The sequence below is a fragment of the Nannobrachium achirus genome, assembly GCF_963921795.1.
Source record: "Nannobrachium achirus genome assembly, chromosome: 6".
Classification (NCBI taxonomy): domain Eukaryota; kingdom Metazoa; phylum Chordata; class Actinopteri; order Myctophiformes; family Myctophidae; genus Nannobrachium; species Nannobrachium achirus.
In genome coordinates, this window is record NC_137815.1 from 32,142,995 (window position 1) to 32,164,820 (window position 21,826).

The 21,826-nt window shown below is 40.9% G+C and overlaps 1 protein-coding gene across 1 annotated transcript in view; it reads right to left on the minus strand.

Moving 5' to 3' along the window:
* The window catches only part of LOC308286475 (receptor-type tyrosine-protein phosphatase gamma-like), a 187,532-nt gene that overhangs the window by 143,748 nt on the left and 21,958 nt on the right, over window positions 1-21,826 (minus strand). Inside the window, exon 2 of the mRNA XM_080727510.1 lies at window positions 9,936-10,040. Coding sequence (XP_080583636.1) covers window positions 9,936-10,040 — 105 coding nt within the window. The remainder of the gene's footprint in view (window positions 1-9,935; window positions 10,041-21,826) is intronic.

Here is a 21,826-nt window from a genome sequence, read left to right on the forward strand (position 1 = left end):
TTATATATCTGCGTTGTGTTGCTTGGCGAAAAGAACACATTTTTAAGCTCTTAGCTTGAAAATCTATTTTTTTCGGCAAGCGGCACCATCGTTCGATTGAGTATAGAATATGTCATTAAGAGTCCTTTTTAGGCATAGAAGTTCTACTTTACACTGATGCCTGGAAGGGTAGTATGACCGAGTTTAATGACCATATATCTTTCTTTTTGCATCATTAGTGCTAAAAAGAATCTTTTGCCTCTGTGGGAAAATACATCGATGAAAAAGCCACTCTTAAATTGCCTTCTCGTGTTTATATCCTCTCAAAACACCTTAGAAATAAGAACTGTGGAGTATTTTTGATTACTTTACCCGTGGAGCCCCTATAGTAAAGCAAGCCTCTACGGTGCCTCCTCTCCCCTCTTTGCACTCTCCCAGGAGCTTAACTCTAAAGTCTTTTTTCCAAGACGAACGTCTAACATGAGAAATCTTCTTTTCGAGTCATTAACCCCTGGAAGCAGCGGAGCTCTTTCTGTGGGGTACCGACGACTTTGCACTGCTCTTTTCCCTTCCTGCTTGGTGGGAGGGAGTACACGGTTATTCACAGGGAACCAGCCAATTAGAGGTTCCGGGGATCATCAGGTGTAAAATGTCAAGCCTAACTACCCAATCTGATCCAGACGCAGAGCCATGCCTGTGTTACAACCACGCTCCGTCGAAACGAAACATTATTGCGTGACACCATACCACAGGATCGCAAGGGATTGTGACTCACTTTGTTAGCCATTGTGTGTTTTTGCATTTAAGTTATTATAATTATATCGATTTTTCTGTTTTCAAGATGCATTACGGTATGTCATCTTAAAGAAAGTTACTATGGGCAAAGTAGATGCACAAGACGAGCTGCCCTATACAACTCATAACACGTCGCATCAATTAATCACCTTATAAATCCTGCATTATTCGTACCTTGACATTCTTTTCGAAAACAGCATGACCAAAAGGGGATGCTACAGTAGGTTGAATATCGTCACTGTCGGGCAGAAACCTCGTATCTCCAAGTTTCAAATTTGTTCATTTTTTTTCGCAAAGTAAAGCACTGCTCCATCATACAAGGCCATCGCAAAAAAGTAGTGAAAACAGCTGATCTACAAGCACACAACGCCTCGCGGTGCGAGGCGTTGTGTGCTTGTAGATCGTCTGTTTTCACTAGTTTGAATCATTTTTAAAATGATGAATACAAAACAAAAGGTTTTGGACATACAAGGTTTCCACCCGAACGACGATATGGTTAAGACTTTCATGCCAGTCCCATAGAAAGCTCAACAACACATCCACGCATTTGCTGAGAATTCACCAAACAATGACCTGGCCTATTCAGACATTGAGCCTATGGGGCTCATTCAGATATTACACAGACTTTGCACTAAGAAGATGGCAAGTCAAGTCCATTCAGCCAGGACATTGTCTGAGGTTTCATTTCATGGCCTACTGCAGCATGCTTCACACTGCTCCAATTGCTGCACAAAATATATAATCATAATATAGGGTGTATTTCAAAGGTTGTGGAATAATTAAGACCACACAGCAATATATTAATAGTTCTGTGTGATTCATCATGTACAGTAATAAATGCAATCAACCGGTAGCAAACTTCTGCATACACTGGCTCAAAAATAGAAACGAAAAAAAAAAAAAAAAAAAAAGACAATAAGATGGAGAAACCAGCGTAGAGAATGTGGGGGAACCAGAAGTAAAAAGAGGATAAATGATGCATAGACCTTTTCCTGTGGGTGTCTTATGGTGTGTACAGTACATCATCCCTCTTATGAAAAATGCATGCATGCATGGGCACACACACACACACGCGCGCATGCACACACGCACGCCTACCTTAGATAACCTTTAATGTATTTTCTGTGTGGGTTTCTGGGTAACTTGTGTTTTCCGGTTCATAACCAGAGCACACAGGAGGAGCTTCTCACAGTATGACGAGAGCTTTCATAACATTTGACCGCCTTATATTCCATTGCATTTTTGGCTGTGACATTTAACCCATTTAGGCCTAGAATTATTGAATGCTTTAACCAGTGAAAAATAGCAGATATACAAGCTCACAGCGCGGCCGTGCTGCGAGCTTGTAGATCTGCTATTTTTGAAAAAGTCGTGAAAATTTGTGCAAATCTTTGATTATGTATTTTCAAAGCGAACGTTTGTAACTCAAATTTTGCTTCTGGGTGGTCCCTGGAACTAGATATTTTGAGATACGGGTCCGTGGCCAAATAAATATAATTTTGGGGGTCCTTCACATGAAAAGGTTTGAGAACCACTGACATAGTAGTCTCTCAAGAACAGACTAACTGAGCTCCAGTTAAGTGAAAAGGACCTTTTCTTTGACGACGGCTATAGCCAGATTGCTGACATAGAAACATAGGTTTTTCAAAAAACCTTGGAAGGATTCAAAAGACACTTATAGAATCGGGTCAAAATTCAAATTTTCACGATTTTTCAAAAATAGCAGAACTACAAGCTGTGAGCTTGTATATCTGCTATTTTTCAATAGTTAAAGCATAAAATAATGATACACAATAATGTGTACCCATTCTAAATCCGTTTCCTTTACCGTATTGAAATACATTTTTCACATTTATTCAAAAGAAATGTTGATAAAAGGCTAACGCATGTCTTCCAATTCCATAATCTAAATGTGTATAACGTCGTCTGCATACACACACACGCTAATTTAAACAGCAATTCAAACGTGAAAAACATGGTCGTTATGCCGATTTAGTTGATAATGAAACGACGTGATGTTCAACAGAGAAGCGCTCTGTTTTGCTACTCGGCGGCGTGTCATTACTCTTGCTTCAGTGTGTTGTCGTTTGATGGGATTTCTCCGCTCGCGTCGCCTCATTCCCGAGAGTTAGCAGCTCTCTTACAGCAGACCTGTCGACATCTGACAGCTGGATACTCTGTTCAAGAAGATGCAGAGAGGGAGCGGTCTTGTTTTTGACTGGTGAAATGATGTGGTGGTGTGTTGTTCATGTGAATGTGTGTGTAAAACTTTTAGCGCCTCTTAACAGGGGCATGGAAGTATGATTACATCACCCCGATTCTTGCCTCCCTACACTGGCTCCCTGTTCGTTACAGCAGGGGTTCCCAAACCTTTTTGTCTAAGGGCACCCCATGAATATTTTTTTAATCCGAGGCACCCCTACATTATAATTTTCACTAACAGCTAGGGCTGTTACAATTATTACATAATCGTCTAATCGCATTTATTTGACATAATCGTGATTATTTTTCATAATCGTCATAATCGTTTCCATGCTGAAAAATGTTCATATATTCTTTTTAAAGTAAAAAATAGTGGAAATAGCCAATCTACAAGCTCACAACGCGTCGCAATGCGACACGTTGTGAGCTTGTAGATCGGCTATTTCCACTGTGAATGTTCTTTTTTAAGTATAAAGTTGTCAAATATGTCAGTAATTTCTTTGTATATTTAGGTTATGTGTCATATCTACCATGTGCAACTTCTAAGCCTAAAAGCCCAAAAAAAGGTAATTGTCAACGTCAAAAACACAATTAAATCGTTAATCGCAATTATTTTAGTGACAATTAATCGTCATGTAAAATGTCATAATCGTGACAGCCCTACTCCCAGCACCTTATATTTATGGCATATTGTCGTTGTCGGGTGGAAACCTTGTATGTCCAGAACCGTTCGTTTTGTATTTATCACCTATAACATGTACTAAACTAGTGAAAACAGCAGATCTACAAGCACAACGAGGCGTTGTGTGCTTGTAGATCGGCTGTTTTCACTAGTTTTGAGCGACAGTCTTGTCTTGTCAGTCTTTGCTTTACCGAAAGACGTACACATTTGAAACTTGGAGATACAAGGTTTCTGCCCGACAGTGATTATGTTGCGAGGAAAACGTTGAGATAATAGCCATTTTGGTTAGAACTGACTGAAAATAACTTTGTACTTCAAGTTTAAAATGATACTGAATATTTTTTTTTCCAAATAAATTCCAAATATTATCAAATTATCTCGCAGCACCGCGGCACCCCAGTGTGCCCCGTCACCCACTTTGAAAACCCCTGCGTTACAGGATTCAGTTTAAGATTTTAATGTTTGTTTTTAAGACTATAAATGCGTTGGCACCATTGATCGTACATATCGGAGCCTCTACTTCCCAATGACTCTACAAGGGTCTTGAGAGGTCTAACTGACCAGTCACTTCTTGAGGCACCCAGAAGTCTCGCGAGAAGATATTTCAAACGTGAGTTCAAAGATCTGCGTCCTGTAAACAACAATGGCGTCTCCCTGTGGAAAATGACACTGTGGAGGAAAACTCACTTGTACTCCTTGGCGTTCGAAAATTCAGACAGAGTATTGCTGTTTCCACAAAGTGTCTATAATATATCCTGTTTATTGTGCGTTGTACTTTTTCCCTTTGGGATTTTAGTATATTTGTGTTACTGATTGTACAGCACTTCGGTTCAACACTGTTGTCTTAACCCATTTAGGCCTAGAATTATTGAATGCTTTAACCAGTGAAAAATAGCAGATATACAAGCTCACAGCGCGGCACCGAGTGCCGCGCTGCGAGCTTGTAGATCTGCTATTTTTGAAAAAGTTGTGAAAATGTGTGCAAATCTTTGAGTATATGTATTTTCAAAGCAAACGTTTGGTAAATCAAATTTTGCTTCTGGGGGGTCCCTGGAACTAGATATTTTGAGATGGGGGTCCGTGGCCAAATACATATCATGTTGGGGGTCCTTCACATCAAAAGGTTTGAGAACCACTGACACGGCCTCTCAAGAACAGACTGAGCTCCAGTTAAGTGAAAAGGATCTTTTCTTTGACGATGGCTATAGCCAGATTGCTGACATAGAAACATAGGGTTTTTCAAAAAACCTTAGAAGGATTCAAAAGACACTTATAGAATCGTGTAAAAATTCTAATTTTCAAAATTTTACAAAAATAGCAGATCTACAAGCTCGCACCGAGTGCCGCGCTGTGAGCTTGTATATCTACTATTTTTCAATAGTTAAAGCATAAAATAATGATACACCATAATGTGTACCCGTTCTGAATGGGTTTTAATGTGCTCTATAAATAAAGTGGATTGGATTGGATTGGATTAGCGCTGCACAGAACTGGAGTCAGTCCTGCACTTGATACCTTCCAGCTCCAGACTTTACCCTGGCTGTGTGTGTTTCCATTCACACGCCTGCACGCACAGAATGCCCTTAAAAACCATTTAGCTGCTAAGGCACGCTTGTCTGTCCCCCATTCACAGCTCTAGACACTAATTACTTTACTAAAGCCATGGACAATTCTGTGTTCTATCAATGCTTCCATTTTACTCAGTGTGATGCCAGCTGACTGGACTTAACACTTTGACTGCCACAATGTTAAGGGTTTTAAGGGTATAACCCTTGCCACCATAGACGGCCATTCATTTTTGACGGAATAAATTGAAAATGGTAGGATGTACGAAAATTGACAAAAATTTCAAAGAATATAGAGTCGGAACCTTAGCTTTCACCATAAAAATTTCGTCCTGCTGTGGTGTTCTGCTGTGGAGAAACCTGAGGGAGAGCGAAAGCTGTACAGATGAAAAAGGAGCATCAGAAATTTACTTTCTGAGATAATTGAGGTCAAAGGAAAAAAACTTTCAGAAGCCCTAGAAACAAATTGGTAAATGGTACAAGAACACACAGTACCTCTAAATGACGAACAGGGTGCCGGCCATAATGCTGTAAAAAAAAAAGTTAAAAAAAGTTGTACCGTGGTCTAGTTATAAGGCAGGAAAGTGGAAGAAGCCAGGAGACTGACAGAGGCTCTTTTTTCATCTTCCCAGGATGAAGGAGAGACAGAGTAGAATCCACTGTGTTTTGACCTGGGATTTTTTATTCAAGCCTTCAGTTAGACATCAGACATCTCAAAAATAAAGATAAAAACTCTGATAAAGATTAAAAAAAAACTTTACATTGCTGTTTCACTTCAGTATAGTTGTAGATGTGTTCCATTGCAATCATCATTTTAGTCACTTCAAACTAAAACGGTCAAACTACCCTGAGCAATTCAAAGTCATAATACATAAAATTAAATAAAAATTTATGTACATTCATATGGAAATGTTTGTATTGACAAATTCAAGCCAACTGCGACAAACTTCACCATGTTAGAATCCAGACCAGGCAACTGCAAGTAAGAGTAATTATGAAAAAAAAAACATAATTACCATAAGGTATATATAATTATTTGCTATACATTTTATATACACAGGTACATATATTTCCAAAATAGCAGATCTACAAGCTCATAGCCCGGCACCGCGCTATGAGCTTGTAGATCTGCCATTTACATATGATGCCTAATAGCCGATCTACAAGCTCATAGCCCAGCAAGGCACTATGAGCTTAGTATTTTCATGGCTCTCCTTTTAGTAGACCTTGTACCAGTGAACTGTACCGTCATGAAACTGTACCTTTTCCTATGCAAACTTCTAATAAAGTCTTCAATCAATCAATCAATCAATCAATCAATCCCTTCTTTGTATTTACCTACTGTATGTTTTTATACTGTTTTTTATTTCCCTCTTTTTTCCTGACTATATCTACTGCATAGTACTGTGTTCTATCCGTCTGTCATTCAATGTTATATGAGATACTGCAATGGTTTACTATGGAAATAAGCATAGTCTTTTCATGGATCTCATGATCTCCTTTTAGTAGACCTTGTACCAGTGAACTGTACCGTCATGAAACTGTACCTTTTCCTATGCAAACTTCTAATAAAGTCTTCAATCAATCAATCAATCAATCAATCAATCAATCTCTCTCTCCCCAACTTTCTCTCTTGTATCATGGCTGTAAGGTTTATTCTAACGCAGTTGGTTATCTAGCGAAAAAAAAAGAGAGAGAGAGAGAGAGAGAGAGAGAGAGGGAGAGAGAGAGGAAGAGAGAGAGGAAATCTGAGCAGGCTTAGCAAACAACGTTGGCACCGCTTCGATGGGTTACCTTTAGAATAAAACACGATAAAACTATAAACATACAATGAGGATTACCACTGGGATTCTTTTTCGATCTCCATCTCGCTGGATTGGTCAGACTGCGACGTTTGCGAGTGACTTATAGTGGTTGTTTTGCTGGGATGTGTTTGTTTTGCACTAAATGGAGCATCTGTCCTCCTTTCTCACCAAGCTAAGCTAAAGAGGCGTCAATTGGGTATGGCAAGCTATGGCAGCTGCCATACCTTGGCTACAGGGGGAATATAATAAAATGTACTGTAATCGTGCCTGTTGTAAAGTTATGGTAACATGACTGGTGTCTTGCACGCGAGCCTCGCGCGCGTGAAAGACACCAGTCATGTTGCCATAACTTAGCTTTTTCTGAACTGACGCCGCTGAGCTAAACGCCCTGCTCGATCGGTGGTCCGCGCGCGGACCACCTGTTGTGATCCGAGATGAGCATAATCATCTCTCATCTCATGCTTGCTCTCGGAGCGACGTCGGCGACCCCCCCAAACACGCCAATACACCACTGTATATCAATCAATCAATCTAGCAACAACCACTTACTTTATATAGCAGTTCTTTTCGCTGCGACGCCGCGGCTCGGTGGTCCCTGGTGGCCTGGTCGATGAACCATGACGATCCAGTAAAACTTTTCAGATCACATGTAACGGCTGTAGAAGTAGTCCTCAGTAGTATAGTAAAGCACTAAACTAAACCCCCCCCCAAACACATGGCTGCTGCTCCTTCCGTGAATGCCGTCCATCCAGCAATCCCAGGCCTGGGGAGGACGGTCATGTACCAAATCACCATGGTAACACAAGGTAACACAAGCTGATTGGCCACACAATGGTAACCATGGTGATTTTAGTCATTCCAGGGCCCAGGACGGCTGAATCCAAGCGTCAGTGATACATATGCTCCTAATCTTGTGTTAATTAAAAAAAAAGACATTCTGGCGTCATATGACGCCGGTGGCAGCGCGGGGGGGGTAAAAACGTGACGTCATATGACCTCCGTGGCGGTGAAAGTGTTAAGGACTGCAATGTATACATGACAAAATATTAACCTTGTGAAAGGTAAAAGGCTTTATTTTTTATATCCCACCAATGCACAGCTTTAGAGGACCGGGCTGTGGCTCTAATGAGCAAGAGCCGTACCAGAATTACCCTAATTAAAGTGAAAATCGATTTGACGATTTTCTTTCTTTCTTTTTTTTATCTTCCAAACAAATTTAGATTCCGTGGTTGTGGTGTGTACTGAGGTGAAAGTATCGGCTCGTAGGATAGTAGGATTTAAGACGTATCAGTGATGTCAGTCATCTCCAAATTTGGGCACTGTTTCGGCATGCATATCAGACAGACATCAGACGGGAGAGTGTTTTCTGCAGGTCTTTCAGTCCGAGTGTATCAAAGGGTGCGTTCGGAAATGCGCACCGGGTCTGGTTAGGGTTGGGGTTAGTTTTAGGCATAGTTTTACTGGGGTTAGGGTTAGGGTTGGGTTTAGGCATAGTTTTACTGAGGTTAGAGTTAGGATTAGGGTTGGGGTTAGGCACTCACTACACTGAGCACACACCCGGTGCGCATTTCCGAACGCACCATTTGATACACTCGGACTAAAAGACCTGCAGAAAACACTCTCCCGACATCAGACAGACAGACATTCGGTTGTTTATTATGTAGGATTTATAACAAATGTTATAATGAGTACATTATAATGCATTATAAATGTCAGCATAACGCATTATAGACCCAACCTTAAATATAACGTCTTGCCAAAAGGGGTTTCTAATCTGCTTCTCTGACTGACTCAACAACTTCCTGAGGTGAATCTAAAAACAGCAAAAAAAAGATCAATAACTTGTGGTTCAACTGAATATTCAAAGACACACACGCATGCATACACTGGGGGCGGCAGTGGCTCAGGGGTAGAGAAACCGTCGTTAGAACATGGAGGGTTCCCGAAGGGTTCACAGTTCGAACTCGGTTAATGTCGAATGAGTCCTTGAGAAAGACTCTGAACCCCTAGTTGCTCCCACTGAGCATGTTAGTACCTTGCATGGTTTCCTCTGCCATCAGTATATGAATGTATGTGTGAATGGGTGAATTTAATGCACAATCTATGTAAAGCGCCTTGGAAAGGCGCTATATAAATGCACCATTCACACACACACACACACACACACACACACACACACACACACACACACACACACACACACACACACACACACACACACACACACACACACACACACACACACACACACACACACACACACACACACACACACACACACACAAATATCATACATGGCTGCACGCATATGCAGACACAAACAAGCTTAAATTAGAATACTTCCAAGTAAAAACATTTATATAACGTATCCATGGAGGGTCAATACATAGTAGATGACTCTTTAACCATGAAACCATCTCAGCATCACAACTGAAGGAAGGAGAGAAACCAGTAGGGATGTGCATGAAATATTATGACCCCAAAAAATATTTTAAAAAAAAGGAGGTAAGAATTTGAGAAAAAGGGAGATGAAGAATATAATACAGATGGTAAGTGGGGACATGACGAGAAGCAGAGAAGAGATGGAAGAATAAGGGCCGATTCATACTCCACTTTTAGAGCAGAATATATTTCGTATCGGTTCGGGGAGTCACAAAAGCTCGGCAGCACCGAACAGACAAATTAATTACAGTTTTAAATTTTATAGATGATAAATACAAAACGAACGGTTTTGGACATACAAGGTTTCCACCCGACAACGACGATATGCTATAAATATAAAAATATTTTTGGGGTGCCCTGAGACAAAAAAGTTTGGGAACCCCTGGTTTAGACAGAGCCGAACAGACATAAATAAAAAGTGGAGAATGCATCTGCCCTAAATCAGAGTAGACAGTGAACACTCACCTGAATACGCCCAATAGGGGTCACCGGCCGCCCTCTTCTCCCTCGTCCCAAAGGTTGTCTGATCATCCCCCACTCCTACCGAGTCAGGCTGCTCACCCAGTACAGCTGAGGGGAAACACACACCATGGTTAGAGTACTGTGTACCTATGAACCCCAGCATGCCTACTCAGGGGGGAACATTTGATATTAGATCAAAGATATTTTAAATGAATTTCATCAGACACAACCCCGTCCTATAGTGTGTGCCAGCGGTGACGCAATTGTAGTCCTTAGCGGCCATTTCTTGGGTCAAAACACAGGTGTTTCAATTGTTTGATTGCATAGAACTAATGCTCTGGTCCAATCAGAACACCTGTGTAAGGCTGTGTTGACCCAAGAAATGGCCGCTCTAGAACTACATATTGGCACACCCTATACAAACCTATTGTAACTTCAAACTCCATTTTAATAATATAATGATATATTCAACACACCTGTTTCTGGTGACTAATACTGCCCTCATAATATGTGAGGGGGCCGTGTTTTTTTCCAATTTTCATTCATTTTTAATATTTACAGCAATATTTATTTTTTGGAAATGTTTTAAAATTAAATACAATAAAAATAGAAATCACGCCTATAGTGCGAAGTGAGCGGTGCTATTTATGAGTTATGTGACCCTGTGCGTACAACAATCTGTGGGCACTTTGTGCCAAGATGTAGGCCAGATGTAGGCTAGATGTAGGCCAGATGTAGGCTAGATGTAGGCCAGATGTACGACACACTTCAGAGCCTGGACAAAGCCCAGATGTTGAAGCTTAGCTCCTTCCAGGACCACCGCTCAAAAATTTACCAAATGGACCAGTAGCATTTGTACACCATCAGATTAATTAACACTAGGGATGGCCAACCGTTACAAAATTGTTACCGGTAAACACTGAAGGTTAATGGTCACTGGAAAAAAAACAGTATTTTCCTTTTTTAAATAGCGCATTTAACACATTTCCTTAACAGCTATCGGTTACAAACCGACAAGGCCTAATGGTAACCGGTTAATACAATTTCTCCAAATGGCCATCCCTAATTAACACACGTTTACAGCGTACAAGTACATTTTAACATTCCAGTCATGAGCTTTTCACATGACATTCTACTTGGCCAGGCAGCTGCTTGCTTGATTGGCTAAGCTCACACGTGCGTAACCAACTCAGTAACAACAGCACTATAGCAATAGTGACATAGGATGGTCCTCTAAATGAGACTGCTCCACTCTCAGCCCAGGTGTCACTGCTTGACACAGTGTCTTAATGGGACGTAATGATCTTCACCATCACCTGGGCTCCGTGGAGAACAGAAGGCAACTTATTCATCCTACTCTCTCTCTCTCTCCCTCTCTCCCTCTCTCTCTCTCTCTCACAGTCACCATTCATCATCTTCCCTTTAGAGCAGCAGCAGCAGCTACTCTCTGAGCAAAAGTTTACTTTTGAAATTGATTTAGTCGAACATTCTTTTGTGATAATCGAATCACCAGGGTTCAAATACCCACTACCCCGGTGGCTTTCTGAGAGAGTGAGATGTCTCTTTAATTCTTTGAGGAGAGGCTTGTTCATTATCCCAGCATTACTGTGTGAGGCACAACTTCCATCCATGCCCCCTGGGAGGACCTGCTAGATTTAATACTCCTCGGGCATCAGCCACGCCTGAAGAAACCCGTTGCCAGTTACAATGTTCGTCATGAACGAACATATATATTCTGCATTTACATACAAGTAGGGAAGTTAACAATTAATCTGAAATTATGAATTGCTGTTATGGAATTAATCGATTAAAATAAACGATTACAATTAATATTTCTTTTTTTGCCTAGTAAAAGTTACAGATATGGTGTGTGTCAGTGTGATATCAAATGTGATCTAACATAATCACAGTAATCCTTAATCGTATTCAAGGGCTTTTGGAGAGAAATGAGACGGGCTCCATAGAGCACTGCAAAGGGGAGGTATGTGTCCCTGACGCGTTATTGGAAATGACACCCGGGCTCCAGACGGAGCCGCTCGATTGTCCACGACACTGCAAGCGGCGCGAAGGCCAGCGGACCTTGGTCCTGCTCTTCGCCCCCGAGCGCCGCAGGCGCGAGTGGCCGCGAGTTAACTCGCGCGGCGCTCCGCCGGCCGCGCGAGTTACGAAGCCGTGGTGAATGCAATCGTTATATTTATGCCCAGGCCGTAAGGCCTGGGCAAGCCCACGATAAACGCCCTGTCCAAGCGACTACAATTGAGCGCTCCCTAGCTCCGCTTCAGCCAATCAAAAGCTTCGGTGGGCGGGGTTTCCCTGGAGCCCGGGTGTCCTTTCCAATGACGCGTCCCTGACCCTCGTTAATGCTATATGCAGATTCAAGACAATTATGTCTCATTTTTGGTTTCGGACAACAATTTTCCATTTGGTCCTAAAAAAACGCTGCTTATCAATTAATAAGTTAATCGATCGATAAGGTTATCAACTATCAATTAATAAATTAATTGATAATTTGCATCCCTCCCTACGTACAAGACTTCATACATATACACACAAAAGCACAAACCTAGATTATAACCATCATACAGTATACACAGTACACACACACACATTCAAAGATACATACTGTAGATAGACAGTCATTCATACAGCCAATTCCATGGTGAAGGCACATATCACTTCGGTGACAATATGATCATTATTATTATACCGAGCTTAATTATTTCCTGTCGAATGTGAAATTTCTCAATTGTCTTTCAATGGAGGTTTTCTGTCTCATACAAGTCACTGCCTTCAAATAAAACTCCCAGTACATCCCTTTTTACCTCGACTCTCGGCAGCTTCTCTCTCAGCCATCTCTCCACGCAATTATCAGATAATGAGGATCAGGGATCACAGAGTCCGAAGATACAAATGTGGCCAGAACAGCTTGCATCTGTCCAAGTTTGAAAACATTCTTGTTTGCCAACTCCATTTACAAAAGAAAACAGACAAACATTCACAAAGACGCCCCCCATGGGCACATAGTTCTCATTCACTGCTTACACGCAGATTACAAACCTCGAAGAAATCAAACATTGTTGAACGCAATTACGCAAACAACAGACACAATACCCAGAGCAGGCACAATACCCAGAGCAATTATGATCCCTAATCAAAGCCATTGTGTAACACTGTATACAGTGAATCGATTTATAAATGTGTACACTTGGCCAGGGCAGAAGTAAACACGAGGCCATTGTCAAGTGGATCGAAGTTAAAACACAAATACAGGCCTTTTATTTTGTTGCTTTCATTTCTTCAAAAACTAAAATCTCAATCAAGGCCAACCTTCAAGACTTGGAAGCGATATAGCTCATGCTAATTTGTCATGCAAGTGAGACACAAATGATGACTGGACAAGTAGACGGTGGGTTTTCACAAAAGGTGGATGACTGAAAAAGATTATTTTTAACTGACCACTAGAACCAAAATGTCGTACAGCAGGAGTTCATTTAAAGTAAACCACTTAAAGCTAGCTCGCAACGTGTTGTGAGTTTGTAGATCTGCATATTTTTTGCTGTGCGCAACTCTGACAATTACATAAAAAAAAAAAAACACTACCCCCCCACCCCCCTTGAAGGCAAGGGTAAGGTTTGCTTCAAATCGGTAGGCATTTGTGAATTCACTGCACTTACAGTACAAACCTATGCATGAAAATTGAACACTTTACTTATTTACATATTTGTATTCCTCCTAGCTTCAAATAGCAGGCTGTTTTAGCTGAAAAGCTGCAGCTTCGATATTGAGGCAATAATGTTATGAATGCAATGTAAATATACTGAGCTCTTGGATGTGTGTCCAGTGTCCACCTTCCTTCAATTGGACATTATATGTTGTACTTTTTCCCTTCTCTTTGACCATCTTCTTCCCCTTACTTTCTAAAGCTCTGCCTCTGTGTGAATAGTATATTTGATGTGATGTTACAGTTATTATGCCTACTTCTCTTTATCATTGCTATAGTGCCTCTCCTCTCCAGCTCTTTAGTAAACAGAGAATATATTTTGAGGTGTGGGTTGCCAATTTCAGCCAATTAGGAGAGAGTATCCATTCATCAGCTTCAGTCACTTCCAGTTTCACCTATTGGTACCATAGACTGTAGAAAAATATGGACGAAGCGAAGCCATTGGTTTCTATGCAGTGCAAATGGCCCTTTCTACCCCTTGGAATGGGTGTCGCCATCATAGAATTGTACATTGGACCACATTTCGACAAAACGAATATGATGGTGATTGAAAGGCATTTTTTAACTAGCGATAGGAACCATACAGTATTCATGAAAATGTTAATTAAGGTTAGAAAACGAAAGGGGAAAATGAATGGGATCCAATGGTGGGAAATTCTTTTTGTGATCGGCCGGGGGGGTAAACAGCGCAACTAGCGGCCAATCATAGGAAGTTTTAGTTCCGTATTGGAGTCATTTTAAATCGGCAGAACTATGCCCCTGATTGGTACACTGTATCCTGTTTGAAGTCTCTCCTGATTGGACGAAATTGCGCCCCACATCTGAAAATGCATTGGCGCGCCGCCAGAACTGTGGGAGGAGAAGCGTGGTAAAATAAAGTTTATCCGGAAATAAAGTCGGACAACGTACTATTAGTATGGTTGCCTTGTTAGGGCAACCACACTAATTATCATCAACATCTTAGTGTTTTGCGATTTTCAAGTGCTGGTCCAGAACATGTTGATGAGAACCACAGTTTGTAACTTTGTAAAGCTCCTTTGGACCAGTGGTTCTCAACCTTTTCCATTGTGAAAATAGCAGATCTACATGCTCACAACGCCTCGCATTGCGAGGCGTTGTGAGCATGTAGATCGGCTATTTTCACAATTTCTGCCTCTAATATTTGACAATTTGGTCAATGTTTAATTTGTCATTTTAGAGTTATTAAAAAGTCCTTACATTGTCACTTAAGAAATGTTCAGATACCCTCAATACACTTGAACTTCATGTTGGTTTGTTTACTGTTCAGTGGGAAAACAATGTTGCACATTAAGTTAATCATCTGAGGACCCCCCCCCCCCCCCCCAAAATAATTTGTGGACCCCCAGGGGGTCCCGACCCACAGGTTGAGAACCACTGCTTTAGAAGGTGAGCTGTGCAAACATACAGTACATACACACACACCCTTCGCCCCTACTGTATTTCCAAACATGCGCCCAGAACCACTCAAGCCTAGCTCAGCTCTTGCTAACAGTTGCATCATTACAAAGGATTAATTAGCCTGGGACCGGCATCAGGATGACTCTCCTCCTGCTTAAGGTGACACTCTCTGGTCATGATGACAGGTTGGCATCACTTTGACCACCTTATTTTGGGCATGTCATTATAGGCAACAACAAAGAAAGACCGTATATCACAGACTGTAAAAAATATGGACGGTGGGAGCCATTGGTTTCTATGCTGCACAAATGAAGCTTTTTTGGCCCTTGTACGGGTGCCGCCATCATTGTAGAAATCAACGTTCATTGGTAGAAATGGTATACCATCTCGAATTGCTATTGGCTGCCAAAGGTCACGTGCAACCGCAGGGATACTTGGGAGAATGTGGCGTTGAGCTTGCCAAAAATAAAGCACATGAAGAAGAACCATCACAAGCCTGTGATCACAAGCCCCTCCTACAGCATACTCTGCTTTAACATCAATTATGACATACCGGTACATTGGACCATATTTTCACAAAATGCATATCATGGTGATTGAAACAAAGCTTTAAACTAGCGACAGGAACCAAGTATTTATGACAATGTTTATTAAGGCAAGAAAATCTAATGTAAATGTTCAGGGGAAATGAATGGTAACTAGCGGCCAATCATAAGAACTTTTAGTTCTGTGTTTGCTTCATTTTAAATCCAGACAACTGGACCCCTGCTGTATATCAGTGGTTCTCAACCAGTGGTCGGGACCATGAGTTGTTCTTGACTGGATTCCAGGTGGTCTCCAGCTAATTGATGGAGAGTTGCTAACCAAATGGACCCTTCTAGATCTTTAACTCTTGAGAGTGTTAAATCATTATTTACATGAAGTCTACCCAATTATAGAATGTAGAAGAATTGTGGCCCATTCCCACTGGGCCAGATAACAGATAAAAAAATCTCTTTCTCCAGATATTTTTCCATTCAAAGTGGATGGCAGATACAGATAAAAAAATATCTGCCACAGATATTTCTTTTATCTGTGGCAGATATTTTTTTTATCTGGAGAAAGAGATTTTTTTTATCTGTTATCTGTGGGAACGGGCCTTTATTCTGATTATTTTGATCTCTCCTATGGTACCACATCAATACAGCATGGAATTGTGGATAAAATCATATCCAACAATAACAAAATATTCTAATAGGTTTTGGGCCTGAGAGGCTAAATCTCAGATCCCACAACGAATGGTGGTCCGTGGCTAAAATGCCAAATAAAAGACGGACCTAGATATGAAAAAGGTTGAAAACCAGTGCTGTATATGGCTAATGTATACCCATATACGTCGGTGTTGTGCAACGAAAATAGCAGACTTACTGTACAAGCAAACTATTTTTGTCACGTGAGGATTGACTTACACATGAATGTTATCAAAATTACAAGGAGGGTGAGTCAAATGCCTGCTTTAATAATAATCAACTGTGGTTCACCGTGACAAGGTTTATTTTAAATGGAAAGGACATGGAAGCGACTCTGTACGAGGAGGAACAGAGAGAGAGGCAGTGGGCGCGTCCATGGGGAGAGGAGAAAGCAGGTTAGGTTGAGGAGCAGGAAGGAAGGCTGCGCAGGTCTTTGATCAGAGCACAGAGGAGACAGCCGCCATGTCAACAGTTTACACTCCCCTGTGGGCACTGGATTAAAGCCACAGCCCTTCTGACAGAACAGACAACAGTGCTGCTGGGGCAGAGGGAGACGAGACGAGAGCCCGTTGTAGAGGCAGGATGAGGCCAAACTTGGCCTACTGGCAGTGGTGTAAAGTAACTAACTGCGTTTACTTGTACTGTACTTAATACGTGCAATTTTGAGGTATTTGTAGTATGTACAAATGCTTGTTAACTGCATTGTTCACACGTGTTCTACTCCTGAGCCGGCAGTGGCAGTGGCTCAAGGGTAGAGTTGCCGTCTTAGAACACGGAGGGTTCCTGAGGGGTTAGGGTTAGGTTAGATCCCGGTTTCCCCCAGAGTTAGTGTCCCTAACCCTAACCCCTAGTTGCTCCCGGTGAGCAGGTTGGTGCCTTGCATGGTTTCCTCCGCCATCGGTGTATGAATGTGTGTGTGAATGGGTGAACGTAATGCACAATCTTTGTAAAGCACATTGGATAAAGGCGCTATATAAATGCACAATTTACCATATTCAAAATGTTGACTGCATTGTGCAAAACATGTTGTTGTAGTATCGCTTGTTGTCTGGGTTTTTTGTACCTTCAGCCTTAAAATTTGGTCCTGTTAATCTAACCTAACCTGTTAATCTAACCTAATCCTTACTTGAGTATTTTTTTTGTTACTTCTACTCCACTACATCTCGGATACAAATGTACTTTTACTCCACTACAATTATTTGAAAACTTTAGTACTTTGTAGATTGATTATTATTACAAAAAATAGCCAACATTAACCACTTCAACCCTATACATTTTGGCTGCAAGCTCGCAATGCGATGTGAGCTTGTAGATCTGCTATTTTCTAAAGATTTTTTTTTCTATGATTACTCATGCCATAAAATTTACCCCCATTGATTCTGGATGGGGACCTGAATGCATTTGGGTCCCCATCCGGAATCAATGGGGGTACATTTTTTGTAATCGAATTACTGTCTTAGGAATGCAACAAAAAATATTATTGAACTCAAGTCTCCATGGCAAGAGTAATCAATAGAAAAAAAGTCATTTTGGGGGCGAACTACTCCTTTAAGTACATTTTTATACCAATACATTTGTACTTTTATTCAAGTACATTTATAATTCCAGACTTTTACTTGTAACAGAGTATTTCTATATTGCAATATTGATACTTTTACTTAAGTAAAACATTCTAGTACTTTTTCCACCACTGTCTACTGGCAGTTTGCATGAAAAGTTGTCCTTGGCCTACTGGGATTGTGTGTATGTGTGCAAAGTTTCATGCCAATCGGTCCATCGATACTCGAGATTACGGACAGACTCACAGGATCTTAAACATAATCCCCACCGCGATTGAAAACACAACGGATATTCAGAAAAATATTGTCTTTGACTCCAACTGTGTACAAACGGAACATGCACGTTTCGTACGCATGCTGATGTGAAACGACACAGAGGACAGCGACATTATATCATTGATTTCTTCACACATCAGACAGTGAGGTTCTAGGTTTAACATCTGTGAGGTTGTCCTTTAACACTGAGCATGTTTACTGTGTGTAAACAGTAAGAATCCTCACAGTATCCCTGAACACAGGAACACAAATATTGCCAAGATCAGCCAAAAGATGTGGTACAGAGATGAGGCTGACACCTCCAACATAACCCTTAAAAATAATAAAAACAACACCTCAATTCCCAGGGCAGACATTTAGGCCTCCAGCAGCCAAAAAGGAAAAAAAAGCAGTTTCAGCTAAACCAACAGTTTAGGAGCACATCACAGTAAAATTATGTCCATTACTGACTGTACAGAGGCAACAATACACAGAATGACTCAACTGCACAAATACAAACAAAGCCCTTGATTGAAATGTCTCTCCTCCTGCATGGAGACTTCCTCCATAGCCACCTTCCTATGCTTTACTTCAGGTCTGATCATATGTGTGTGCATTGATACTAGGGATGGGAACTTTGGGAAGATAAGCGATATTAGCGTTTATCGTGATAAAAAAACACTCAAGATAATCGTATCGTTCTCATTTAGTGGCAGTATGGAGAGCAGCTGAAAAGATGTGTAAGATTGATTGTAAATGGAACTTATTTTCCCCAGTGTTCAATAATCAAAGACTTTTAATCGAGGATCGCCCCATTCGCTTTCCAAGGTGGAGGGCTAAGGGGATTCGTACATTAGGGGACTTATTTGATAGAAATGGTTTACGACCTTTTCGAGATTTGTGTGACATCTTCAATCTGCCTGGAAATACCCTTTTTTTCTACTTCCAACTGAGATTGTCCATGAGGACCTATGGGGTCCCATGGCAAGCTCCCCTTAGATTGCACCCCTTCCATGAGTTTATCTGTGATGGTAACAGAACAAGAGGTTTGGTTTCCACCCTCTATGGTTTTTTATTAGACTGTAGTTATGGGCCCCTATCTGTTGATACTGTTTGGAGGAATGATGTACCAAATTTGGACCCTGACTTTTGTTGGGACACAGTGTGGTCTAACATTAGGCTATCTTCTAGAAATCCAGACCATCAACAAATTCATTTAAATTTTGTTCATCGGACTTATTTAACTCCCCGCAGACTATGTGCTATGAGGATTTTGAATAATCCCAACTGCACTCTCTGCGCCTCAAATAGTATTGGTACCTTCCTTCACATGGTTTGGGAATGCCCAAATGTGTCGTCATTCTGGAATATGGTTGCCTCAAAACTTTCAACTATTTTTAGTATTAATATCATATCTTCTCCTTCTTTATTTTTATTAAATGACGTCTCACAGTTGCAACTAAACAATATACGCAAGCGCATCTTCTTTGCTGGATTAACGGCGGCGAAGAAGATGGTAGCTACGCGGTGGAAACCTCCTCATACGTTAACGTTTCGCCAGTGGGCCTTAACCTTTCTAGATATAGTATATTTAGAGCAGTCGATAGCAAGGTTACACGGAGCAAAAGAAGAAAACATTAATATGTGGTCGGACATTGCAGATAAGCTTAAGGCTATGATTCAAGAAATCACTATATAGTGGTAACAGCCTAGCACAGGCATGCACTATTGTACATTCCGTGTTGGTCCGGGGAAAGGGGGTGGGTGGGTTTTCTTTTCCTTTTCTTGTTTTGCTATTGTTTGTGTTTGTCTGTTAATTGCATTTTTCTTTTGATTAATGTTTTACTTTTTCTTGTTCTATTCATATGTATGTCTCTAATTTTATGTTATGGAAAATAAAAATAATTGATAACAAAAAAAAAGATAATCGTATCGTGGAGTTTTAATTCATGGTGAAATCGTCATGCACTGGGATGAATTCACCTAGCCCAGCTGCATATCCGGTACCATATAATATACGTACGATACAGTCTTTTTTTCCCCACTCTCTACCAAATCGCTCACAACGTGACGTGTTGTGAGCCATTTTTTGTAGATCTGTTTTTTGTAGAACTGCAATTTTTTGGCAAATGTTCAGCTTCAGGATAATGGATGTTAGGGATATTTTGATTATCGCAATATCGTAAATCGCGATTTCTTTGGTCACAATAATCGTGATATGAAATATTCATATTGTCCCATCACTAAATGATACTTGTTGCCATCACAGCGCTGGATTTATTAGCTCAAACTCTAATGTTCCATCTCAATGTTACACTACTGAGAAAGTTTCATCTGGATAATAATGGCATAATGAGCACTTCACTCATTCCCTGGCAAAAACGTCTTTTGGGCGTCTTTTTCTTTTTAAAGCCCAGAAGGCCAAAGACGTGTTTAACTTTTTTTTTAAAATTTTTTTTTATGTTAGTGAACATCTCCATTTGGACAAAATAAATGATCAGTGTCCCACAGGAAACTGGATGTGACGTAATCCAAAATCCGTAATATACACAGCTGTTGCAGAAACTGCAGTTGGTTAGGATTGGAGGCTATCTTTGTTTAAAATGAAGCACTTAACATGAGACAAACATTTGTTGGAGTAGTCGTGATTGGATGCTGTAGCCATATATCCAATCCCAGCATGAAAATATTATTGGTTCTTTCAGTACAAAAGAAGAAAGCCATGCAACATTCTACCCAGAATTCATGTTGCGTGAAAAGCTAAAATGATCTCGCTAAATCAAATCAGACACCATGTGTAAAAACCTACATATAAATGTGTTTTCATCTCTGAAACCAAGTAGATGTATACAGTAATTAGGCTTATGTTTTATTTGAAAAGCGTTGCAAAGTTCATGGGTGATAAAACCTGAATAACAACGTGATTAATAGCACATTGCAACATCATTCTTCAACCGTTTGTAAATGGCCAGTAAGCAATGTTTGTGCATATTAAAAAGAAAGGGGGGGTGATCACTGTTCCATTCAAATGTATACACGCATAGTTGCGCGCACACACACACACACACGCACGCACGCACGCACGCACTATATATTATTCATATAGGCTAGCAGTCAGTGAGGGCCCATTGTTCTATTGTCTGAGTTCAAACTGTAAGACTTCCTGCGGAGAAGCCTTACGTCTAGAGACTGTTATGCTGTATATTGGCTGAAACTACTCACCAAGCAATGGCCAATTTTCAGACTGACTTGATATTCATCTGTATTCTGTAATCATCACACTCATAGTCTTGCTCCTTTCTGTCTCACCTAATGGTAGTAAAGTGAATGACACTAAAGCAGTGACCTTTTCAGGTCGAGACCCAAAAGAGAGACGAGAGATTAGACGTTTTGGCTGGGACCCAAACTACTGTAGTGAAAATGGCAGATCTACAAGCTCACAAAGCGTCACTCAAGCTGCACTGTGAGCTTGTAGATCTTTTTTTTTTATATAAATATTTTTATCCCACGGTTTTTGCAACCCATTTTCTCACCCAGTGCCAACTACCTAACCTGTAGTCCTGGGCTGTGTCCGAAATGCGGAAACACGTTCCCTACTCCCTAACCCTAAATGAGGGATCCAGATGTAGTGTACTACAGTAGTGAACAAATCAGCGCATTTCGGACACTACTCCGTCGCCATCTGGTTGCGTCATCGCTGTCGCACAGTTA